The sequence below is a fragment of the Lytechinus pictus genome, chromosome 13 (genome assembly GCF_037042905.1).
Source record: "Lytechinus pictus isolate F3 Inbred chromosome 13, Lp3.0, whole genome shotgun sequence".
NCBI lineage: Eukaryota > Metazoa > Echinodermata > Echinoidea > Temnopleuroida > Toxopneustidae > Lytechinus > Lytechinus pictus.
The window spans coordinates 22,382,463-22,406,449 of record NC_087257.1 but is presented as its reverse complement, the minus strand read 5'-3'; the positions used below and the strand labels follow the sequence as shown (position 1 = coordinate 22,406,449).

The following is a 23,987-nucleotide window of genomic DNA, read 5'->3' as shown; positions in this document are numbered from 1 at the left end:
ACGCTGTTATGGCTATCATCAACAGAGGCCGAGCGCGCGCATACAAATGTGCTCAATTTTTGCGTGAGCATTGTTTACGTCACAATATAAAAGCAATACGTAAGACGCTTGGCTATTATCCTTTCTTCACTTCGGAAGTCCCTCTCTCTTTATTGTGCTCTATTCGGAGGAAAACAATTTTTGCACTCCGAAGGCGAAAAATCACGCACTTTCGCGTATTATTCCAAATACAATAGGCTTAGACAAGAGATTTGAGATAGGGGAAATAGGAAATACCTTTAATGCGGTCAGCATTTATTGATCGAATTCGATATATAGGACATTTTTATATGACTCTTCATGGCGAGAGAAATCCTTCCCCATGCACCCGCAAATCAGATATAAAAGGCAGACGCGCATCACCCTTCATTATCACCTAATGACCAAATACGAATGTAAAGGGGGATTGATTTTAACTGACAATATGGTTTTCTCTGTCATAGGCGCCGTAAGGGAATGTTCCGGGGGAATATGCTCTTCTAAGGATGGAAGGGGGGGGGGGGGGGTAAGGGCGCAGGCTGGTTTGAGCATGGGGAGGTGCACATCCTGGGGAGGTTGAACTTAAGTTTGGAAAATCAGCTGTTGAAAGAGCAGAAGAAGGGTACAAATTCCGTTTTGCTTGCCAGTGTCGGAACTCCTCTGCCTCAGCGGGAGGGTACACGTGCACCCAGTGCATCCCCAGCCTACGCTCGGGGGGGGGGGGGGGGGGGTGGTTAGCAAAAAAGAAAAATCACACATTTCAAAAGGGAAATATGAAAGTTTCTTTTTGATAAATCTTTAATCTGCTAATCTGAAGAGGACCTCGCGTTTTCATTCCACCCTCCTCTTTCGTGTTCTTCAATTCAGCCTTTTAAATTATCAAAGTAAATTATTGTCTACTCACAACACAATTCATACGCCCCCGTCATCATCCGTATATGCCTCTGTCCATTTTGTTTCCTTTTAATATTCTCCTAATACAATTATTATACCTACATACTCACTTTCCACTTTCTATCTTGGTCTTAATCCCTTTTCCCTCTGCCTCATTCTTCACCCCCATCAACCCTTCATCTAATTAATACATGTTTTAATCAATACTATTCTTTAAATGATTTCAGCGACGGATCCAAGTAGGGCACATACCCCCGGCGGCCTCCCTGCTTTGAGAGCCATAAAAATATTTCTTAGTGAAAAATGTTGTGCATGTAAACGCAAGTGAAGACCTTTTATTTATTATTGTTTTGCTTGTTTAAATCTTTTATGAACATGATGCCCCTCTTTTCGGAAAATCCTGGAAGTGCCCCTGAAAATGAAGTTCACTTTTTTCCCACTTAAAAATACACGGAGGTAAATGCCAATTATACTGTTGATTTACGTGTTTATCCCTTTAAGGGTGCTAACTGTGCCAAGGCCTAAGGCTTATATGGACGCTATGGTGATGACAGTAGAGGGCCAAACACACATAAATCAGTCACTGAATTAGTATAAAAATATGTCGGGATTGTCTTTCCCACCTCTCTTATTTTCCTTCTTTCCACTCCCTTTATTTGTTTCTTACTCTGCCGTGGAAACCCTTCACTCCTTTTAACTGGTATGAATACGAAGCATACAATGAATTGAGTGTATCTAAAGGTCAACTCCATCCCAGAAAATTGTTGATTTGAATCAATAGAGAAAATCAAACAAGCATAATGCTGAAAATTTCATCAAAATCGGATGTAAAATTAAAAAGTTAGGACATTTTAAAGTTTCACTTAGTTTTCTCAAAACAGTTATATGCACAACTCAGTGATATGCAAATGAGAGAGTCGATGATGTCCATCACTCACTATTTCTTTTGTTTTTTATTGTTTGAATTAAACAATATTTCAATTTTACAGAATTGAAAATAATGTAAGACTTGACTGAACCACATAATGTTACTTCGACATGTTCAGGCAGGAATAAAACTCGATTTCACATGACAAGGGGAGAAAATCAGAATATTTCATTATTCATATAATAGAATACAAAAGAAATAGTGAGTGGGTGATGTCATCAGTCCCCTCATTTGTATACTGACCAGGATGTGCATATAACTGTTGTGTGAAATTAAGCGAAATTTCAAAATGTCATAACTTTCTTATTTTACATCCGATTTTGATGAAATTTTCAGTGTTGTGCTTGCTTGATTTTTCTCCTTTTATTAAAATCAACTTTTTGTTGGGGTGGACTTGTCCTTTAAGGCTCTCTACAGTAAGTGCTAGTCTTGTGCAAAGACCCACTTGTTGATCAAAGTTTCAATAAGGGCCCGTGCCTGCATACTAATTGTTTCTTTCACGGCTCTTATTTAAATGTCATCTCATTTACCCCCTCTCCTAAGTTTTCTTCTTTTATTGTACATTTTACCATTATGATTGTTTCTTTATTTCCCTTTGTCATCTGTACATATTTTCTTTTCAATAAATATTGTCTGTTTTTCCCTTTTCAATCTCTGATCGAATATTTTGTTTAATTTTCATTTCTCCATATTATCTCCTCTCTTTCAAATATTTACTCTTTCTCAAAATTTTCTTTCTTTCTGTTATTTCTTCCTTTACTAAAAAAGAATTGATAACTTTCTTCCTCTTCCATTTCAAATGATTACTTGTATTTACAGAAGTATCCCAAAAAAGTTTGTTGAAAAGATATAATTTATTTCATAGTCTTATTTTCCAACATATACCTGCTTGTTTTGAATGCAACAATTTGTGCTCTATAAATTTGTACAAATGTAGCACAACTCATATCAAAACATACATTTCACTTACAATTTTGTCAAATTCATTGTAGGGGAAAAAGTGAGACAATTATTTATAAATAGAGCCAGATATTACCAAAATATCATTGAATGTCATAAGAATACAAAAGTTCATAAATAACATGCCATAGATGCACGGATGTACAAACATCATAAATGTATTTATAAGTGACTACGCTTTCTGCCCACACAGACTTTTTTTTCTCTTTAGTGGTACATTTTATATGTTTTATTGTGAAAACAAATAATAATATTAAGCACTTTGTTGTTAAATTATCATAACTTTGTTCATTCAAAAAGGCAAAATTAGGATTTGCTTGAGGTTGAGATATGACAATAAATGTTACTCAGTACTTGTTGCAAGAAAAGCTAGAAGCAAAGTGAACGATTGGTTATCAATGAAATAATTAAGGTAATAATTATTCTTGCCATTACCTAGAAAAAACTCCAAATCAAATAAACAAAAAACAAATCAGTAAATTTACAAGACTTGAAAGGCAGACATGCAAATCAACTGGTTTACTTCTGTTTGGTTGTATGCATGTTTGGATGCATGTAAATACCACATAAAGAAAGATAACATATCTGTCACAAAATTACATTCATTTACCAGAGGGCATTGGAAATGTACACTATATCATATCAAAACAGTACAAATTTTTTCAACAACTTTTTTTGTCACTTCAAGAGACGATCTTCAAATTTCACAGTCAAACAGTATTGCACAAAAATAATGTGAATTTAATACAGGTGTGATAGGTAATTTTTAAACAAGCTTTGAGGAAAGGATCCCAGTATACATGTATGTTTATCTAAAAAAAAAAGAAACATGGTTACATTTCACTTCATGCCTTGTGGAGTATTTCATGAAGTGGTTTTCAGTGACATATGTTATAAGCTACTGAAAATCCTTGCATATGATTGGCTGTAAGTAAGTTGGTAAAAATCACAGACAAAACTATTCATGAAATGCTCCCCTTGTTTATCACTCAGAGTGGATTTATCAAGAGATAGAGTGAATTATGTGCGACTCCATAAAAAATGACAGATGGGCAATTCCATGCTAGAAAGGGTAGCAATTTTCACAACACTTTTCAACCTGCTGTCCAAACAAAGAAGGAACTTCAATTTGTTTTGTGGTAATAATAAAGTAATACAGGGTAGTCATGTAAAAATATGACAACCAACGAAAACATGTCCATGGTGAATCAAAGGTGAAAACATTTTCACCTTTAATTCCCATAATCAAACATTTTTTGCTGGTTACAGTTTTTACATGACTGCCCCTATAACTTTATCATTGACAAAAAAGTAAATTTTATTGCTCAAGCACTTAGCTAAGAGACTAGAAACTGTTGTCAAAATGTCCCGTACGACACGTACGGCATCGCCTAGATTAAGAAGCATTTTACAATGACATCACTCCAATCTTACACCATTCTACTCTCTCAAGACACTCTACATCTGTGAGAAAATTATCTTCATCCTTCAAAAGAATTAAAGGAAAAGAATATGATCATTCTATTGCAGAAGATAGCCATCACTACAGAGCTAGATCAACAACAGCTTTTAATTTGCCACTCTCCATCCAAGTGTAGTAAATGAGCATGCACTCTCTTGCTGAGTGTTTCCCTTTGGTGAAATTGGCAACACTGTAGAATGCGTTCAGCAATGCTTGTGATACAAATGAAGATTTGTCATCATCTAACAATGAGAAGGCCTTGCCTCACATAGCATGATCCCTCTTGCTAAGCATTTCCCATTGGTGAAAGCAAGCACTAGAGAGCGAGTTCCACAACAGTCTTATGTTTGCGATGTTAATGTTAATCATCATGTCATGAGTGGGGGTTGCATCACATAGCATCCGCCCTCTTGCCGAGCTCCTCTTGAATGTCATCCACAACCTTGATAGCTGCTATGGGTATCCTTGTACCTAAAGATGAAGACGAAAGGAACCTGATTTATTCCTCAACATTTTTGCAACTTCAAATAATATATCATAAAACACATGTCGTGTAACAGATGAGATCTCAAATTCATAAAATAAAAGCTTTAAAGTGCAAATATTGAAACAAAACATTGGTGTACTTGATAATTTTTTTTTTGTTGCATCAATAACTAGAACTCAACTGAAGACATAACCTTTTGAAATTACTTTTAATTTTGTCTTTCTCAGACGAAATGTGGTAAAAGGTGGAGAGAGAGGGAGAGAGATAGAAGAGGGCGGCAGTGGAGTAAATATAGACATTTACCTGGTCCAAAGATGCTCTTGACTCCTTCTTGGAAGAGGAAATCATAGTCCTGAGGTGGGATGACCCCGCCAACAATCACTCCAATATCACTGGAAAGTTATTCAGATATCATACATATTGTTATACAGGTGAAAATTCAAATTCATTTCTTCCACATCTCTTAAAAACTGGGTACAATACATAGTGAATTAATCTAATAGAGTAAAAACAACAATGACAGTTGTACAATTTAAACAACAAATAACAAGAAAAAAACATAGAGTAATGAATGGGATGTGAGGGAGTAACAAAAAGCCATTGGCCTATCTAGGCTACTCCTTTTTTACATTCATTACTGATAGAAAAAAACAAAAACAATATCTTCCAATCAACTTATGAGATTGAAAACAAAGATCTCAAAATCAAAATCAAACCAAATCAGTAGACTGGTATAGAACAAAAGAAGAGTAATCTAAAAGCAATGTAAAAACAAAAACAAAGACACAAAACAAAACAAAGACAAAAACACAACTGATGCCAATTCTTTTGGGAGTACAGGAATCTGTTTGACTTCAGCAAAATTCGACTAAGATGTAAATAACACACTTATGGCAAATTCTGGTATGAAAAAATGTTGTGTATTTATTCACTTGTCAAGTATGGATTTCACCTGACAAATGGTTCTATGATTAACTTGAGAAAGAGCAGTTATCTTGTATTGATAGATTTCTGTGACCATGAGCATTTGACCTTATCACCCCTATTTCTGATCAAATCAAAGTTACATCCATATATGCAAACACAAAAGCTGGAAGTCAAGTTATGTTTTCAATATACATATCTATATTATTGTGAGTCCTTGAAACACATGATACAATGCTACTCTGCATTTCACATAAGTTAACACATTTCAGTACCTGACAGGTAAGTTGGATTTTTTGTACATGATGTTTAAAGGTTTTCATTTTGAAGACACACATGGGTGGGACATCCCCCTACCCAAAATAGTAGGGGGGACAAAATATCAAATGTCCCCCCTACTATTTTTGGTCTTTTATGATGGAAAGAAATACATAATTCAAAATCGAAATAAAACATGTATTTTGGACGAGATTAAATTACTTTTTTGGAGATAACCCTTTTTTTTCCTTGTCAAATCTATTTTGGTCGAAATGACCTTACATTTGGGGTGATAACCTTTTTTTTTTGCTTGTCAAATTTTCCGGCCCCTGGTCTTCCTACCTTTGGGGAGAGATTTCCGCCCTTGAAGACAAATGACTTATCAAGTCTTATTGGCTTTTATGGGTGCACCCTTTTCCATTGTTGTTCTGATAATATTTCTAATCTATTATTTCTATATTATGCATACTTTGATTTCATATTTGTATCATTTCAATTAACTTGGTATTTCCATTTTATCAGTACATATTTTAAATCTAAAAATGGAAATAAATGACTCACCCTCTTCCCATCTTCTTCAAAGCCGCGATGAGTTCAGGGACGAGAGTTTTGTGACCAGCCGCTAATGTACTCACTCCAACAACATGGACATCAGCATCTATAGCTTGCTGTGCTACTTCACTTGGGGTCTACGCATCAGAATGGATAATAATTAAGATTAATAAATCCACAATGATGGCAGCATAGATGAAGGTTTATTCAGATATGCAGCGCGCGACACTGGCGCCGGTCCAACACCAGTAAAAATTGCTGTCGGGCCAGTAACTTTTCAGAAATAGCCAGATTTACTGTCCGACATGACCAGTAAAAAATATATAAAACTGATACAAATGATATTTTCTCCTCTTTTGTAAATTATAAAAATGGCTCTGGCATCTTAAAAAATGGCTCTCTAAAATTGAGAAATGGCTCTCATGAATTATGTTGTGTGTGTGTTTACTGTTTGTGTACTTTTTTTTTTTTTTGGGGGGGGGCACTAAAAGCAATAAAAGACAGCAATACAAACTTGAGTCTTGTTTATGTTTTCCTTTATTTTGGGGACCAGTAAGTTTTAGGTTCGGACTAGTAAATAATAGAAAAAAAGCTACTGGTCTGACATGAACAATTGGACCAGTAGAAAGAAAGGGTTAGTGTTGGAGCCCTGACTGATATGGCACAACAAAGATAAGCAGCAACTTGTGTATGAACGTTATCAAATTTGACGTGATAGAAAAAAACTTGAGACAAAATGCATTTTCCTTGTTGCCCACCTATGAACCAATTAATAAAATATAACTTTTCACTGAAATCTTAACATGCCCATTAAAAACAGGGAAAATAACATCAGAAAGATAATTTAACATTTTTGGCTATCCATAGTAAACTACACACCAACAAATGGTTAACGATAACTGTATTCTAGTCACAAACCATTATGATCCGTTTATTTTTTTGTCACTGCAAAAAAGTTACAACAATGGCAACTCGGCCAACAATCCTCAACAGCCAGACAAATTTAAGGATTTGTTGTCAGCTACCATACTGGTAAAGTTACCATAGGACTATTTATGCAAAGAATCCCAAATATTACCTGGAAGAGAGGACCAATATCAACATCGAATCCCAGATCAGCAAAGCTTGTTGCGACCACCTTAGCTCCGCGATCATGTCCATCCTGGCCCATCTTAGCAACTAGGATACGAGGTCTTCTCCCTTCTGTTTTCTCAAAGTCCTATAAAAATATTAAATGTTTAACATTCACATAGGCGCCCAAACATGTTTATTGAGTTTGATCTTGCAGTGTACTTGATTTCAGCTTGTTTCCAGTATCTCTTTCTCTCTCTCACATATAATGTCCACACATAATAAATCTGTATTTTGCAAATTACAAGTGATACTCTATTTTTTAATTTATCATTACCACTTAGTTATTACTATTACTACTATCATTATTATGATTATTTTAATATTATCTTACTCCTCCTTTTCCTCTTCATTTATCATACAATAATAATAGGCATTTGTAGAGCGCCATCTATCTAGAAACAATATATTCCGAGGCGCATTGTAATTATCATTATTACCACGGCTTTAGCTCGAGCTGCCTTTCAGTGCTCGGACATTCAAGGAATTCATCCTGCCGGGTACCCATTCACCTCACCAGGGTCGAGTGTAGCACAATGTGGATAAATTTCTTGCTGAAGGAAAACACGCCATGGCTAGGATTCAAACCCATGACCCTCTGTTTGAAAGGAGAGAGTCAGAACCACAAGACCACGACGCGCCCACAATATCATTCATATCAACATCATCATGATTTTCATCTTAATCATCATCATAATCATTATGATCATTTATATATTTTTTTTTTCAGGGAGGGGCAACCTGCATAGAACCATCAAGAACATTTTAATCTGGATCTTTTACGCACCTCCACTCTGTTAATACAGGACTGGATCTCCTCATTATCTCCATACTCAGACTTGTAGGCTCCGCTAACCATTCGATCGGTGGCCACGTAACGGGTAAACACCTTCTCCATCGCCATGGAGATCTCCTCCACAGTACATCTTGCTCTCGCTGCCTATAAGGATGATGAAATAAACAATGGATGAGTTAATTTACCAACACCATCATCATAACAACTATTAACAAGCATCATCAACATCATCATTATCATCGTCACCACCATCATAATTATTATCATCCATCAATCACCATCAACATCATCATCTTCACCACCACCTCCATCATCATCATCATCATTGTCACCATCATCACCATTTATCTACTTGAAACTCGATAGTTATTCATATAAATCTTGTGACACAACTGTACCTGGACACAATACTCTAGAAGATTCCCATCTGTGGAACTAGCGTCCGAGATGGCATTCAAAGCAACCTCCGCCTGCAAAGAAAAAAATCAATTAGATGAATTTTCATTCATAAATAAAATAGGCCTACCAAAAAAGTTCATGCAAAATTTAGTGCATTCACTTATTAGTAATCACCTAATATCTGGGAATGAATATATTAAACAATGAATTTTGCAAATGAGTGGAACGGAGGGGTGAATTTTAAGGATTTTTAACAAAATGTAAAATGTGATTTTTGAATTCATGTACATGTTTATCTGTTTTTGTTTTTGCTCCTTTCCTTTCGTGGAAATGAATATTCATCCCTATCATTTATGCTACTTTCGAGTGGATGACAAATCTACATTTTCAATAGACATAAATATTTCTAATCTTCAAATGTATGAATCTTGAATGAAACCTACCTCAGAATCATTTCTTGATTGCTTGATATCTCTGAGTTTATTGATCTGTTTCTCTCTAACTTCAGTATTATCAATGGATAGCACCTCGACAGGCTCTTCCACGGCTAGCTTGTACTTGTTCACACCCACTATCACTTCTGCAAATTGAAAAGAAAATTAGAATCTTGATTACATGATTGTGCCGAGGGACAAAAATTCTGTACATCAATCCAAACATAAACCAGGGATGCCACATAGGCTTTAAAAAAAATCTGAAAAATCATCTACATTGACCATTTTCCGACATAAAAAAGCACTTATAATGGCCAATAATATGTTGAAATATTAGTCTGAAAAGTAGCATCCCTGATAAATGTGTCATCAATGTGTACTGATATGTAGAGTAAGGAGCTAAGCTCAAAACAAAAAGTGGATGTATCCTCACCCTTTCCGGAGTCGATCCTAGCCTGTCGCTTGGCAGCGCATTCCTCAATCTTCAGCTTACAGAATCCATCTGCAACAGCCTTGGCCATGCCACCCATTTCCTCAATCTGAAAAAAAACATCAAAGGTGAACACTTACACTCATATAATAATATTTGGTTCGTATATATTTTATATTACGTTATTATCTAACATGTCCAAGTACATTCAGATGAATTTAGATTTTACTATCCTAGCTTTGGCCTGGCACCCTTTTATAGGTCACATGACAGGAGCAATTTCGAAAAAGCGCTTTATAAGAAGTAAATATTATCATTATAACAAAATTAAGTATTAAATACCCTTTATTATGAGATCTAATAACATTTGAATCTTGCAGTGGGAGTTACAAGAAAATAAGTTTTAAAAGTATTATATAAATTTTCCTAAATTATCAAGTTATAATGTAGTTACCTCTGTAATGAGATTGTTGGCTGCCTCGTAGATTTCATCTGTCAAACATTCCATCATGTGAGAGCCTCCCCATGGATCCACAATCTACCAGGTGATCAAATCAAGGGGATCAGGCGATTAGATCAAGGGGATCAGGTAATTAGATTTGTTAATGACAAAATGTGAAAAACTTTTTCTAATTTTACCATTCTACAGAGTTCCTATATTGATTATTAACAGAAACAATTTTTACACAATATGCAATTGATTATCAATACAATATTATTCACAAAATTTATCCATTTATATTGTCATATTAATTACGAATCAAAAACATGTTTTCAAAGTGTGACAAATTTTCTAAGCAAATCAACTGCTCTTCCAACAACAATAGAATACAATCAGATACAATGAATGCAGTAAAGTACAAAATTACCACCATTTCATGAATTCCTTTCTTTTAGATTTGTTTTACATACTAAATTTTTGTATCATGAATTAGTGACATACCGGTAATACGTTCAAATGCTGGCAAACAGCTCGCATTTGGCTTGAAAATTTCTTGTGTAATATTGTATTTGTTCATACTTTTCAAAAATGACTCTGATTCATATACCTTTGGGATGCCACTCTCTTCCTGTAGAATAATCTGTGTGTTTCTGGCGATACGGGCACTTGTGACCGTTGGGAGACCTAAGGCCTCGTCATAGGAGTTTGTATGCAGTGACTGGGTTCCACCAAACACTGCTGCCATGGCTTCAATCGTAGTCCTGACTACATTGTTGTATGGATCCTACGATATATCAAAATAGAAAAAACTTAAAGAAATCAGATATCACCACACAGAACTTATTTTTGTAGTAGGAGGACAAGGAGGAGTAGTAGTAGTGGTTCTGATAAGACAGAAGAGGTAGTTCTGATTAGATGGAGGCATCATGGTGTAGTGGATCTGACTCCCGTCTCTTAAAGGCATATGCTAACGTTGTAGACATGTAATTTAAAAAATATCAAAGGAGAGATGAAATATGTACATGAATGCCTTTCTGTCAACCTAAAAACTCTAAAACAACAAAAAAAATCGAAAGAAATCCTTTCGATATACGTTATAATTGATGGTTTTGTGTAATTTCTATCGTGCCGATAATAATAGAACACATAAGTGTATGGATGAAATTAAGATGGTATTTCCGGTCACTTTATATTTCACTTTTTTGAAGCACTTAATGATTTTCGGACGCGATTTTTTCTGGGCTTCATTTTTGTAACATATCACAGGTGCAGGTGACAAGTGGGACCTCGCAGCTCAGATTTTTTAAAAGTCAAATCAATGTTAGCAAATACCTTTAATCAGAGGGTCATGAGTTTAAATCCTACTCCTGGTGGGTGTTTCATAAAGCTGTTCATAAAGTTACACACAACTTTACGCACATCTGGAACATGATCTTAGGTCCTAACTCAATTACAAAGGGATATCACTTGGCATGAGAATTGTTTAACAGTCGTGCGTAAAGTCATTCGTATCTTACGAACAGCTTTATGGAACACCCACCTGAAGAAATTTATTGACATTGTGCTGCACTCAATCCAGGTGAGGGAAATGGGTACCTGGTGGGTGTTTCATAAAGCTGTTCGTAAGTAAAGAGCGACTTTAAGAACGACTGGTGATCATTTCTTGTGGTAAAGAGTATATACCAAAATGTTCATTGGCGATGGTTTAGCGCGTAAGAAAGGATCACCAGTCGTTCTTAAAGTCGCTCTTAACTTACGAACAGCTTTATGAAACGGACCCCTGGAACAAACTTGGATGGTTACTTTGGTAGGGGATTTAGATTCATTTTGTGATCATTACGACAACTAGAATTTATATTTTATATTATATGACACCTAGATAGATCCTTGGCATTTGATTTGTTGTTTGTAATCGATCATTCGGTCCATTTTACAATGACGTCATCGACAGTGCAATTTAGGATCCATCGTGCAATTTTTGGCCCCATACAATTTTGTCCATTGCACGCGGGCATTGTAGGCGACATACGCGACAATCTACAGACCAAGCTCGCACTGCATGAGCATATTTTGCATCGAAACTGATAAACTTTCTATGAAAAATAATATAGTTTTAAGTGTCATATAAACCAAATAATGAATGTTCCTTCATTCGTGCAATGGACAGAATACTTCATTCGGTGAAAGATGAAATGAATGATCCATTCAACTTGGCTATGCCTTGTTGAATGGATCTTTTCATCTTTCACCTTATGAAGTAATCTGTCCATTGCACGAATGAAGGAACATTCATTATTTGTATACTGTTGAAACACCAACCTGTTCTGTAAGAGACCATCCTGAGGTCTGTGAGTGACATCGAAGCATCATGGAGTTGGGTTTCTTGGGGTTAAAGTGTTCCTTCATGAGATGGGCCCAGAGGCGCCGAGCCGCCCTCAGCTTGGCGATCTCAAAGTAGAAGTTCATGCCGATACCCCAGAAGAAGGATAGCCGAGGGGCGAACTCATCAATGTCCATGCCAGCTTTCAACCCTGGGAGGTGATAGAATTAATAAATAGAAATATGAAAGATGTGATTATAAGTAATTTTTTTTTCTAAATTCATGATCATGTTGATTGAAGTTAATGGTAATTTTCCTTAAAGTGGACACTGCCATCACCATCATAAGCAGTTCATCACCATCACCATCAATATCAGCCTCAACATCATCATCATCACCACTACTACCACCACCACCACCACCACCACCATCATCACAATCAATATCAGCCTCAACATCATCATCATCACCATTACCACCACCATCATCATCACAATAAATATCAACATCATCATCATCACTACCACCACCACCATCATCATCACAATCAATATCAACATCATCATCACCACTACCACCACCACCATCATCATCACAATCAATATCAACATCATCATCATCACTACCACCACCACCATCATCATCACAATCAATATCAACATCATCATCACCACTACCACCACCACCATCATCATCACAATCAATATCAGCATCAACATCATCATCATTATCATCATCTTCATCATCCTCATTATCATCAAAATCATCATTTTCATTATCATCCACATCATCAACATTATCATCAAGCTCATCACCACCACCTTCGTACACATCGTCTTCATGAACATCCTCCTCCTCCTCGTCAGTCTAAACTTTGTCAATTACTATCATTATCATTAAGGTTAAGTGGTCTGACTCTCACCATTTATATGACCATATGATAATCATCCTGTACATAAATCTATCTACATGAACTGCATATTAATATACCCTAAATCTTTCTTAAATTATGACATATTGGCTGTCACGGATATATTAAAAATACATTGAAACTACCATAGACAGCTGATTAAAATGAGAGTGGTACCTGTTCTGCAGTACTCCAGACCATCTGCTATAGTGAAGGCTAGTTCCAAGATAGTATCAGCACCAGCTTCTTGCATGTGATAGCCAGAGATGGAGATAGAATTGAACTTTGGCATATGCTGAAGCAAAAGATAAATAATAAAATGTTAGAAATAATTCCATATAAGTAAATTATGTCTCAGGACATAGGCATTGGGTAATGTAGCCTAATGATTTAATGAAGAATTAGTTGTGTTATTTCTATAAGATTATTGAACAAATTTATATATTTCAATTTGTGATATATAACTCTTTTACATATGAATAGTTGCATGTTTACAATTTGATTGTATAGGTATTACTATTAATGTTGAAATATTTTTAAGTAACTCATTAGCAATCGTTTTCCTCCCAAGACCAGAATAATTCAGGATTTCTAAGAGCTGGAGATGATGCCTTCCCCTTCCTACCTCCAACATGGAGATTTTAACTGCTGACCATCGACAATATGGCAATATGCCTGCAGTATAAACTCGAATCACATATTCAAAATTTACCTGAGAGGTATAAGCAAAGATGTCACCAATGATCCTCATAGAAGGGGCTGGTGGGTAGATGTAGGTATTCCTCACCATAAACTCCTTGAGGATATCATTTTGAATGGTACCAGTTAGTTGTTCTTGTTTCACACCCTGATGAAGAGGATGAGATGGGGAGGAAAGAAAGGAGATATACGGTGAAGGGGGGGGGGGGGGAGGTAGATTGGGGTGGGGATCAATGGAAGGGAGAGGTGGTAGAAGAGAGACAAAGAGCAAAAAGAATTAAAAAAAGGGGGGGGGGGTATGCAGTAGTAGAGGATATTGAGGAGATATAGACAAAGAAAAAGGGAACGGAAGGGAGGGTTAGAGGGAAAGGGAGGGAGAGGATGAAAGAGATTTAGAATGTGTGTATGTGAGAGGGGTGTAAAGAGAGGTAGAGTAAAATCATGTAAATAATCCACCGAAGTCTCCATCACTTGACAAAGTTGAGCAACAGCCAACGAAACGTCGCGAACTCTCTTACAGTTTCAACCGCTTCGCGAGACAACTGATCAATCAACTCTATTGAATTCTCTGCGATGACGAACATCTTCAGAATCATGTAAATAATGTTAGGCACATCGATGCTGCATTATACAAACTTTTTAAATATTGTTCACTATCATTGTTATCCATTCCCCTTGCTAATTTTGAAGTTATAAACTGCTTTTCAGGAATACACAATGATAAAGAGACTTGGATTATAATCATCCTTACATGGCTCACAGAATCTAAAGAATCATTTTTAAAGGTAAAATTTAATGTAAAAATTGTGCAGCTGGCTATTATAACTATTCAAATGTTTGTATCTAGAATCTGTCCTGTACATTTATAGGGACAAGAAATGTAATACGTGATTAGATAGTAAATAGATGTATACTTGGATACAGGTATCTATATAAATTTAGCAGTTCTAGTATTGACATGTACTTACTTTTTCCTCTGCAGCAACAATGAACATGGCCATTACAGGCAGAACAGCTCCATTCATTGTCATAGAAACAGACATCTTATCAAGTGGAATACCATCAAATAAGACCTAAAAACAATAAAAATAATTTAGTGATAAAAGAAGGCAGACAGATGGTCTTTTCCTTGTTCATATTGAAAAAAGAATATCCTTCATAGAGTTCAATATATTTTAAAGCATTAAATTACAGGATTTATGCAAAGAGGAAATTGAATCTCAAACATATCTTTCCATGTGCTTACAAACAATGATCAAGATTGGGATTTATATCAAAATATCATAAGTAACAACAAGGACTTAAGTGAACCCAGGGCAAGGTGATGGGTGCTCACATCAACTACTGCACTTATTATTCACCCATTACCGACAGTGATCCAACAATTCTAAATTGCATTGCCCTCCTGAGAGCATACTGCAAGTTCTTGGTTGCAAGCATGCTAGTCTAAAGGTGTACCGTATGCTCATTATTGCCAATAAAAGTTCAGTACAAACACACCATAAAGCTGAAAATAGGAGATCTCACCTTCATATCTTCCACTGAATCAATGGCCACACCTGCCATGCCCACATCCCCATGTACCCTGGGATTATCAGAGTCATACCTGTAAGGAGATATCATCAGGCTTAAAGGTCAACTTCTGGTGGAAGGTCAATATAGGGAGGTCAATACAAAGTTAAAGGTCATCCAAAGTTATTCAACTCTTGCACAAACCTCTCATCACATACATATGAGGCACACAAAATAATAATAAATTGGTGCTTATATAGCGCATAATTAATTAAACAGCTCTATGCGCTTTTACATATACAGGTACTCTCCAATATTACAATTACGCTACAACAAAAATACGTTTTCAGATGTCTTTAAAATGATTCAACAGATGTACAAGATAAAAGATGAATTGGTAAACTGTTCCATAATTTGGGACCGCAAAAATCAAATGTAAAATTGGATTGTTATTCTATTATCTAGATCATTTCTAATAGATATTCAATAAAAGAGAGACACTTGGAATAAAAAAGAGGAATATCAGAAGGATAGCTTACCCTCTATGAGTCGCCAAGTCAAAAGCTACACTGAGGCCCTGTTGACCAGCCTTGATGTTCTCACGATAAAACCTATTACTCTCTTCCACAGTACTAAAACCTGCATACTAAATCACAAACAGAAATAATGGATTAATGTCACTATATACAAAGCAATAAAGCAATACAATATTACATCAATTACACAATATTTAATCAACATCACTACATACAAAACAATTGATTATTTATCTACTACTTAATATCATTTATGTAATGAAATATATTTTGAAAAGTTTTATTCTTGAAATCACTTTAATCCTGTTGGTCAGTGTAATGGTAAAAATATCATCACCAGTGAATCATGAACAGCGATTCTTGAAATACATCACTCCAACAGGATTTGTTATTGCTTTTACAACTATCACTATTCTAACCTGAACAAACATTCATACTCGTACTCCTAACACTTCTCCTTCTCTACGACTACCACCAGCATTAAATCTATTACTTGTAGGTCGCAGCCTCTGCCTCTGCCACAACCGCCACCACCACTACAAACACTACTTCTGCCACTATCTCTCTCCTAATCCAACTACTTCTTTTTCCTATTTATACTTCTTTTTTTTTGCAGCCCTGTGATGTGTGTCAGGGAATATCTTCAAGCCCACAATATAAACATGATTCCTAAACGGACTCTAAAGCAAGCACCAATCGGATAAATTACAATTAGCCTCAAGAACATTAAATATTTTGATGCTGACTAAATCTATATTTCTCTCTGTAAAGTGAAATTATCCCTCTCTTTAAACATACCCAAGAACAACCTCATCAAATCAAGGACCATACCTGTCTAATCGTCCATGGTCTCTGTGCATACATAGTAGGATAAGGTCCTCTGGTATAGGGGTATTTGCCTGGTAAGTCATCAGGATGCTCTGCGGTGTCTTGCTGCGTGAAGAGAGGCTTCAGAGAAATACCCTGTTCACATGGAAATATGGATTCAGTATTTGAATATTTGATGACATGACGTCATTTTAATTCATCTCGGAAAATAGTCAATCAAAACGGAACTTCCAAAACTGTTATTTACGTAAATATTGATTTACTGCAGCTGCATGAATATTATACAGAATTATGCATCAATACAGAAAAAACACTGATGTTCCCAATTTCCAGAAGAGAAGCTGATAAATTAAAGACACAAATTATTTATTTTTCTGGGCCCTGTAAGGCTGTAACACAAAGCTTAGCGGTTGATCGTAGGGCGGATTTTTACACTTGAATACACTGATTATTATGTAAGATCGAACATAGAAACCAACTCTATTATCAATCGTGAAGCTTTGAGTACCAAGGTCCTGTAACACAAAGATTAGAGATTGATCGTACGATTGATTGTACATTTTAGTCAATGCAATCAATGGTAAAGATATTGTTCTACGATGATTGCTTTACTTTGTGTTACGGGCCCCAGGCCCCTGAATGGGGTTAGAGAAAATCACTGATGTTGCCAATTTGAAGAACAGGAGCTGATGAATTGTTTTTTCTGGGCCCTGTAACTCAAAGTTAAAGGTAAATGCCAGTTGTGGTAACGATCTCAAAATGACTTTTTACAAAATCCAATATAATGACCACCCAAGTGTCTGTTTGTATGAATAAAAAATATGTGCCAAAGGATCCTGGAAGAAATTGTGTAATTGCTGAGAAATAAGCAAAATAAGTGCGGATTCGGGCACTTCCGTCGGGTCTTTATTCCAGCAATAATAATATACTGTCCTACATATGCCTATCTGTGTTGGCGATCTTCAGTGTGATCGTTTTTCAGCTTAGATTTTATGATTTCACAGAGTTCAGTTTATGTAACTGTACCAGATCTAGATCCACGTTGATATAGTAATACTTAACCTTGGTTTTACAGACTTTCTCACGAAATCAGTGTTTACTGCAACTACTATCATTTAGCTTTAAGCAGTTGATCATAGGGAAGTATTTTATTCTTGATTACATTGATCATTATGTACAATTAAAATTCAACTCTTATGATGAATTGCTAAACTCTGTGTAATGGGCCCCTGAATGCGTAAGAGCTTACCTCTGGAGAATGCCATGTGAGTTTCTCCTTGGGGTCGGCTCCCCTTAACTGTTTCTCGGCAAGCTTAGTCCATTCTTCATTCAGTGGTTCTCTGTGAATACAGCTCACACATGTTACCCTTGGTATTCCAGCCTAAAATAACAGTACAAAAAAAATATATAATCAAGAGAGAGAGAAGGAAAGGAATTCCTGGTTGTAGTGGAGCTCATCATAAAGAGCTGGGTACAGCAAAAAAAAATGTTATCAAATTACTGACATAGAAATTTGGGAACCATTTCATGAAAGCTGTTTACAATGATGACCTATCAGCTCTGACAAATTTAAATTTACTGATATATTTGGTCTTAAATCAATATAATTTATAAAGCACTGATCTCTGACTCTGATTGCTACCCACGACCCCCCTCCACCCCAACCAGCAAAAAGAAAAACAAACGGGCAGACTTTTAGTCTAGAACTGTGCCTGCCAAGGTACATTTCCCTTTAAGCATCTGAGACTGACACAAAGGACACACGATCACTGTCTCAGGATGTGCCTGTTTCAAGGCATATTACACTGACACTTTTCTGCCTGAATTGACACAGCTTTGCACACAGCTTTCATATTCCTAAGCATTACCTTATGAAGAAGTTGAGCTGAATGCCATCGGGCAGTTTGAGCCAGGGCTGGTCTTAACTTCCACATTCTTGGTTACCTGTATGACAATTAAAGGAGAGTACAAATGTAGATTGGTTTTGTGACTTCAGATCAGCCCCCCCAATTTTTTTTTCACTTTCGGGGGCTATTATTTTTCCCAACTTTGGATAAGCTTTAGCATTAAATTTTCAAGCACACTTTTTAAAGAATCTTTTGAGCATTTTAGGGGCTTAAATCGCCCAAGCCCTGTGTAATTTTTCCCCTGCTTCAGATCCAACATCATAAATACTTTGCAGCTATATTTTTTTGTTCATGTTGACATCATCACTTAATTGTTGGTCTTAGTCTTTGCTGAGCAAACTTTCAAAATGCTAGAAAGATCATTGTGAAAGTCCAGCGAAGACACATAAGAGCCTTTCTGAGACCGAGAGACACCAGCATTAAGGCCGAAATAGAGCCCGTCCCATCTATTCCCAGTGTTCACTGACTGAAATTAACTTAGAGGTTATATAATATTTTTACTAGTGCATGACAAAATAATTGGTGAGCAAATTGAATAGATTAGCTGACATTTTATGCAGTTTTTACTTTTATCTTTTTACACTCTACTTTTTACCCTCATTTCAGCTCCTGAAAATGGCTAATAAATTCAAATATTACAAAATTTTATCAATTGCAAAGATTGAGGAATATCTGCAACTACTACTAGTAAACAAGGTGTGGAATTTCTGGAAAACCATTTCCCACTGACAGATGGTAAAATTGAATTGTAAAACTATCATAGTAATCATTTTGCAAATTACTAGTATAACCAAATTGTAATAAAAACCTGACTTTTCTTTGTAAAATGCTCGACCCCAAATTTGTTTTTAGTAACTGCCGATGGTCACGCTACCATCTGACTATGATGAAGGCATGAACCACTACTGTGCAATCATTGGACTAGTCAGCAAGCCAGCAAATTGAAAAAAAAAGCGGTGTTTTGATTGTCTAACATAGTGATTAGTCCACAGTATTGCACAACTGCTTTCCATGACAAAAGTCAAGATAAAAAAGATGACAGAGTTACGGACGCGAGCGTCGCGTAACGTTGGGGAAGTACAATAAGAAACAAGATGGCGGCGTAAACATCGGGCAAGTCTCTTCCGTCTTTTCATAATATTTTTTCATTTTTTTGATGAATTCTTGTTTTCAAAATAACAACGAGAGCGTAGAAATGTCGGAAATGAAGTTTTATCCCATGTACATGATTTAGAGCTAGATCTTTTAGAAGCAAAGTAGAAATCTCGGGGGCGAAAGTTTCAGGGTTTTTTGCGGTACACGCAGATGAATGGGGAGGAATGCCTGGCTTCGTATGAGAGTAACCTTACGTTAGTAAATTATTTTTACTCTCTAGAAGCCGCCTGGCTATGCGCGACCCAAAAAACATGTAAAATGGGTGTCTTTTTCAAGATAGGGCATATTACGTACGTAACGTAATAAGGGTGTCAAAAACACTAAAATAATGAAAAAAGGGTATCTATTTTCGATATGAAAGCTACGTGTTTAGGGTCAAATTTGCGAGGGTATAAAAAATCAAGACTAAAATGTTTTATAAAGGATGTACTTTTTGCCCCATGCAGTCAACACTATACGTGTTTAGAGTACGATTTGCACGCGTGGGGCTGCGGGTTGGGCTGTCAATGATGTAGGTAAAGGTAATACCGACGTCCGTGACATAACAATTGAAATATCGCTGTACTTGTTTAGGGGTTCAATTCAGGGAATACTTGCCAATAGTATTGTAACATGACCGTTTGTACACTCTAAAATCATAAACTCTTGCACTTCAGTCTCCTATGCTCTCCTGTAAATTCAATCTCCAAAGCTCTCCTTACTTTAATTAAACTAAAATTATTAAACTGAAGATAGGGTGAACGCAGAATAAATTAGAACTTAACACGATGAAGTCCAGATCAGCACTGACTTTACTTTCCAATCTAATCTTCTGGGAAGTTCTGCCATTGTACCCACATTGGATAATCATAGAAATCAACCAATCAAATACAAGGAAAATGGTATGAACTATAAAATGAACTAACCCTATTTAAAAATAAGAACCAATCAGAGAATAGAGAAGGGTGATCATGAGTTAAACTGAATCCTAATGAGAATTAAACAATAAGACCATGTAGAGTGGCAAGCTAATGGAAAACCAGGAAGCATGACTGAGGGGAAACTGAATGAAAGAATGAAATGCAATGAACCTGTGTTGCTATGTGAGATGTATTGTGGAGATGGAATGAAAGATGAGATCATGACAATGTATGTGGATTGTGGGGATGGAAAGAAGGATGAGATGAGTTGGAATGGAAATAAACAAGTTGTATGTAAACAATAAAGTATGGAAAGCCAAATGTAAGAGTACAGATTGAATACATAGACCCAGTAAAATTTACTGTTACAGTATCGTTTTGTTTCCAATACTTGTTAAGGGAGGGTTTCACATGCCAATACTTGTTAAGGGGTGCATTTTCAGATGGAAAATACGTGTTTAGGGTGCTTTTTGAGATCTCATGGTCGTGCATGGTATCCACTCGTCAATGGAAGTGGCCCCCCCCCCCGGGCCGCGTCTGTAACGTTGGGGAAGAACAATAGGAAACAAGATGGCGGCGTAAACATAGTCTCCTACGTAAGTATTTCAGCACGCCCTCTTGTGCTGAATAAAAGAAAGCTAGCCACTGAACAGTGGCAACCACAGAGCTGGTTACAATAAGCTCCTACCTGTTTCCGGTGAAGCATAATAATAGGAAGCTCCGCGATCCGGGGACTGTAGTCTTTTTCTCACCCGACACCACTAACGTACCTAAGGGGCAGGGAGGGCACACTGCACCCCCTGACGAGTCACAAATCATGCAAGGGACGTACCCCTGCCCCCCTGACGAGTCACAACTGATCCCTGTGACGAGCCACAAGTGGCCCCCTCTTTTGAACTTGAAGACCTTTTTTTTTTTTTTTTTTCCCAAATTTTTTGGCGGACGAATTTGCCCCCCCCCTTTGAAAAATCCTGGGTACGCCACTGCCTGACACTCAATATTTTGTTCACTATTTTTTTTTTACACAAGAATTATTGTTGTCACAGGCGGCGGAGGGGGGGGGGGGTATACACATTCAATACCCCTTAAATTTCAGGAGGAGGGGAGAGTTCCCCTTAAGAAATAAAGAAAAAAAAAACCAAAGAACAAAGACTGAGAAAAAAGTAAGAAATAAAAAATCAAAAGAATTAATTTACGCTCAAAAGAAAAAAGAAAGAAAGGGTAAGGGAAGAGGAAAACAGACAAATGATGCTCTGGATACAGTACTAGAAATATTATAGATAAGCCCCCCAAAATAGCCATTTGGAGTTTTTGGACTTTTTTATTCTTTAAACATGTTTATCTAGACGAAACAAAATTGCCAATCTGTAGAGGCTATCGAGACATGTTTACCAGAATGCATCACGAGTAGTGTTTCATCCATCCGGGTGGATGAACCTCTAGTCTATGGCTTCGTGATATTTTTTTCTTTTTCGATTTGTCACGATCAAACACCATTGAACGAACCAAGAGTAGTGACGGTCCGTGCTGACCGGTATGATTGCATCTTTGAAAGGGCAGGGCAAGCGCAACTAGTTGGAACTGAGCTGAAGATAGCGGTTTGTTTTTGGTGAAGATTTGTTTATATGCCATTTTGACAAGAGTTACAACAAACTTTTGTACATACCATAATTATCCTTTTTCATATTAGAAGGATACACAAGAATAATATTTCATATATGTATACATCATATTGGTAATAATATCATTATGTGAGAAGTGAGATTTTTTATTAATAGAGTCAATGGCGACAATAGTCAAATATGACTAATCGCCACTCAAACCAACATAAGAAGAAGAAGAAGAAGGTCACCGGAGGTGGAAAAATCGGTGAGTTTTTAGTCATTTTTCATATTATTTTCAGCAATTAGATCATATTTGTTATATAAATTTATGTCAATTTGTATCACACTTGATCTAGTTCGATAAGGTCATGTTTGGGTGAGGGAAGAGGAGGAAAATAGTCGATGCTTTTTTTGGCCATGCTAGTGTATACACACGAGAACGAATAACCTTGTTCGTAGGATGAGTGGGTACGTGTGAGGGAAAAGATACTGGCCCAAAATCACCAATTTTGAGGATAACCAGAGGATGGAAACGGAGTGAAATACGGGTGTAGAGTAAGATATTAATTAAGTCAATCATCTTTTTCGTTATATTTTTTTAAAAATTTTTTACGATTATCATGATTGCCATCCCACCTTTGTGACTCGGTATATCCGAAATGGTTCACGGTCCCGATGTTCGGGTAGGTGGAGCGGAGTGTAGCGGTAGTGAAGTGGAGCCTGCACGAACATCGCCCGAGGTACCCGATCCCCGGATCAATCCAGCCTGAAGTTGACTCAACATCGGTTAATGCAACAAGTAGTACCAGCAGCGAAACGGTGTAACCGTCCTACGCCAGCGGTCTCCCGTACAAAATAGGTCCTTACCCGATCAAACAGGTCAGCAGTCCCTTCGGCTTCACATCGCTTGAGAGTACCGATTGCGTCACAATCAATTTCTATAATTTCTACACAGAAAATCCCACCTCTAAGCACACATTACTCTATTCATTACATGAAATGTCTAATGAAAACACAGATCTCATTAAATTTTTGCTTAACTTACAAAATAATAGACTTATTTACCACAGTTTTTTTCTCCAAGGAAGACAAAATTAACCTTCGAGCTTGTACGGTATCTTCCAGAATAAATGTTGAGGAAAAATCTGGGAAAGGTTATTAGCAACCTTTAATCAGTTTCGTTTGCTAAATTGCTACTTGGTCTGCACCCGCTTCTTATACTTCATTACTTCACATTTTGTCTACCGGGTAATTACCGTTCAGTTCATTTACCATTTCGTCTAATTGTCGACTTGGTCTATCAACCGCTTAGTCTATATGATAAGATGAACTCAATTATGAATCAACTATTTTTGGGGGACAAAATATATAAAATGATTAGACCAGCATTTAGAAAATTAATATTACAATTTGAAAAAGTTAAGTGTCAAAGACCAAACAGCAAATATACTAAATGGATAAGCCCCGAGCCTGGACTAAGAAGTGTGTTGTAACTCCTTTGT

General features: G+C 36.6%; 1 protein-coding gene across 5 annotated transcripts; it reads right to left on the bottom strand.

Annotated features, from left to right (window-relative positions):
- Positions 1–2,675: 2,675 nt before the first annotated feature.
- On the bottom strand, positions 2,676–23,613 carry LOC129275284 (methylmalonyl-CoA mutase, mitochondrial-like). Of its 5 annotated transcripts, XR_010295401.1 has the most exons (21): positions 23,551–23,613; positions 18,789–18,864; positions 18,170–18,301; positions 16,924–17,055; positions 16,096–16,202; positions 15,572–15,650; positions 15,013–15,117; positions 14,058–14,192; positions 13,523–13,640; positions 12,435–12,646; positions 10,723–10,899; positions 10,128–10,211; positions 9,677–9,782; positions 9,253–9,389; positions 8,809–8,880; positions 8,402–8,554; positions 7,562–7,702; positions 6,493–6,620; positions 5,053–5,141; positions 4,102–4,733; positions 2,676–3,968 (listed from the first exon to the last, which is right to left on the bottom strand). XR_010295401.1 is itself a non-coding variant. In XM_064108162.1 (20 exons), the coding sequence occupies exons 2-20, from the start codon at positions 18,852–18,854 to the stop codon at positions 4,654–4,656; spliced, it is 2,253 nt and encodes a 750-aa protein (XP_063964232.1). In that variant the 5' UTR covers positions 18,855–18,864; positions 23,122–23,613; the 3' UTR covers positions 2,676–4,653. The 5 variants fall into 5 exon arrangements, 4 of the variants coding, with proteins under 4 accessions (XP_063964232.1, XP_063964231.1, XP_063964230.1 ...); XM_064108162.1 differs by having other exon boundaries at positions 2,676–4,733; positions 23,122–23,613; XM_064108161.1 differs by having other exon boundaries at positions 2,676–4,733; positions 23,531–23,613.
- Between the last annotated feature and the right edge of the window lie 374 nt (positions 23,614–23,987).

Coding starts and splice junctions, on each gene's coding strand:
- LOC129275284 (XM_064108162.1), bottom strand. CDS start 18,854: ATGTGGAAGTTAAGACCAGCCCTGGCTCAAACTGCCCGATGGCATTCA. Junction 16,203..16,923: donor GACCATGGACGATTAGACAG/GTATGGTCCTTG, acceptor TTTGTGATTTAG/TATGCAGGTTTTAGTACTGT. Junction 5,142..6,492: donor TTGAAGAAGATGGGAAGAGG/GTGAGTCATTTA, acceptor ATAACTTTCCAG/TGATATTGGAGTGATTGTTG.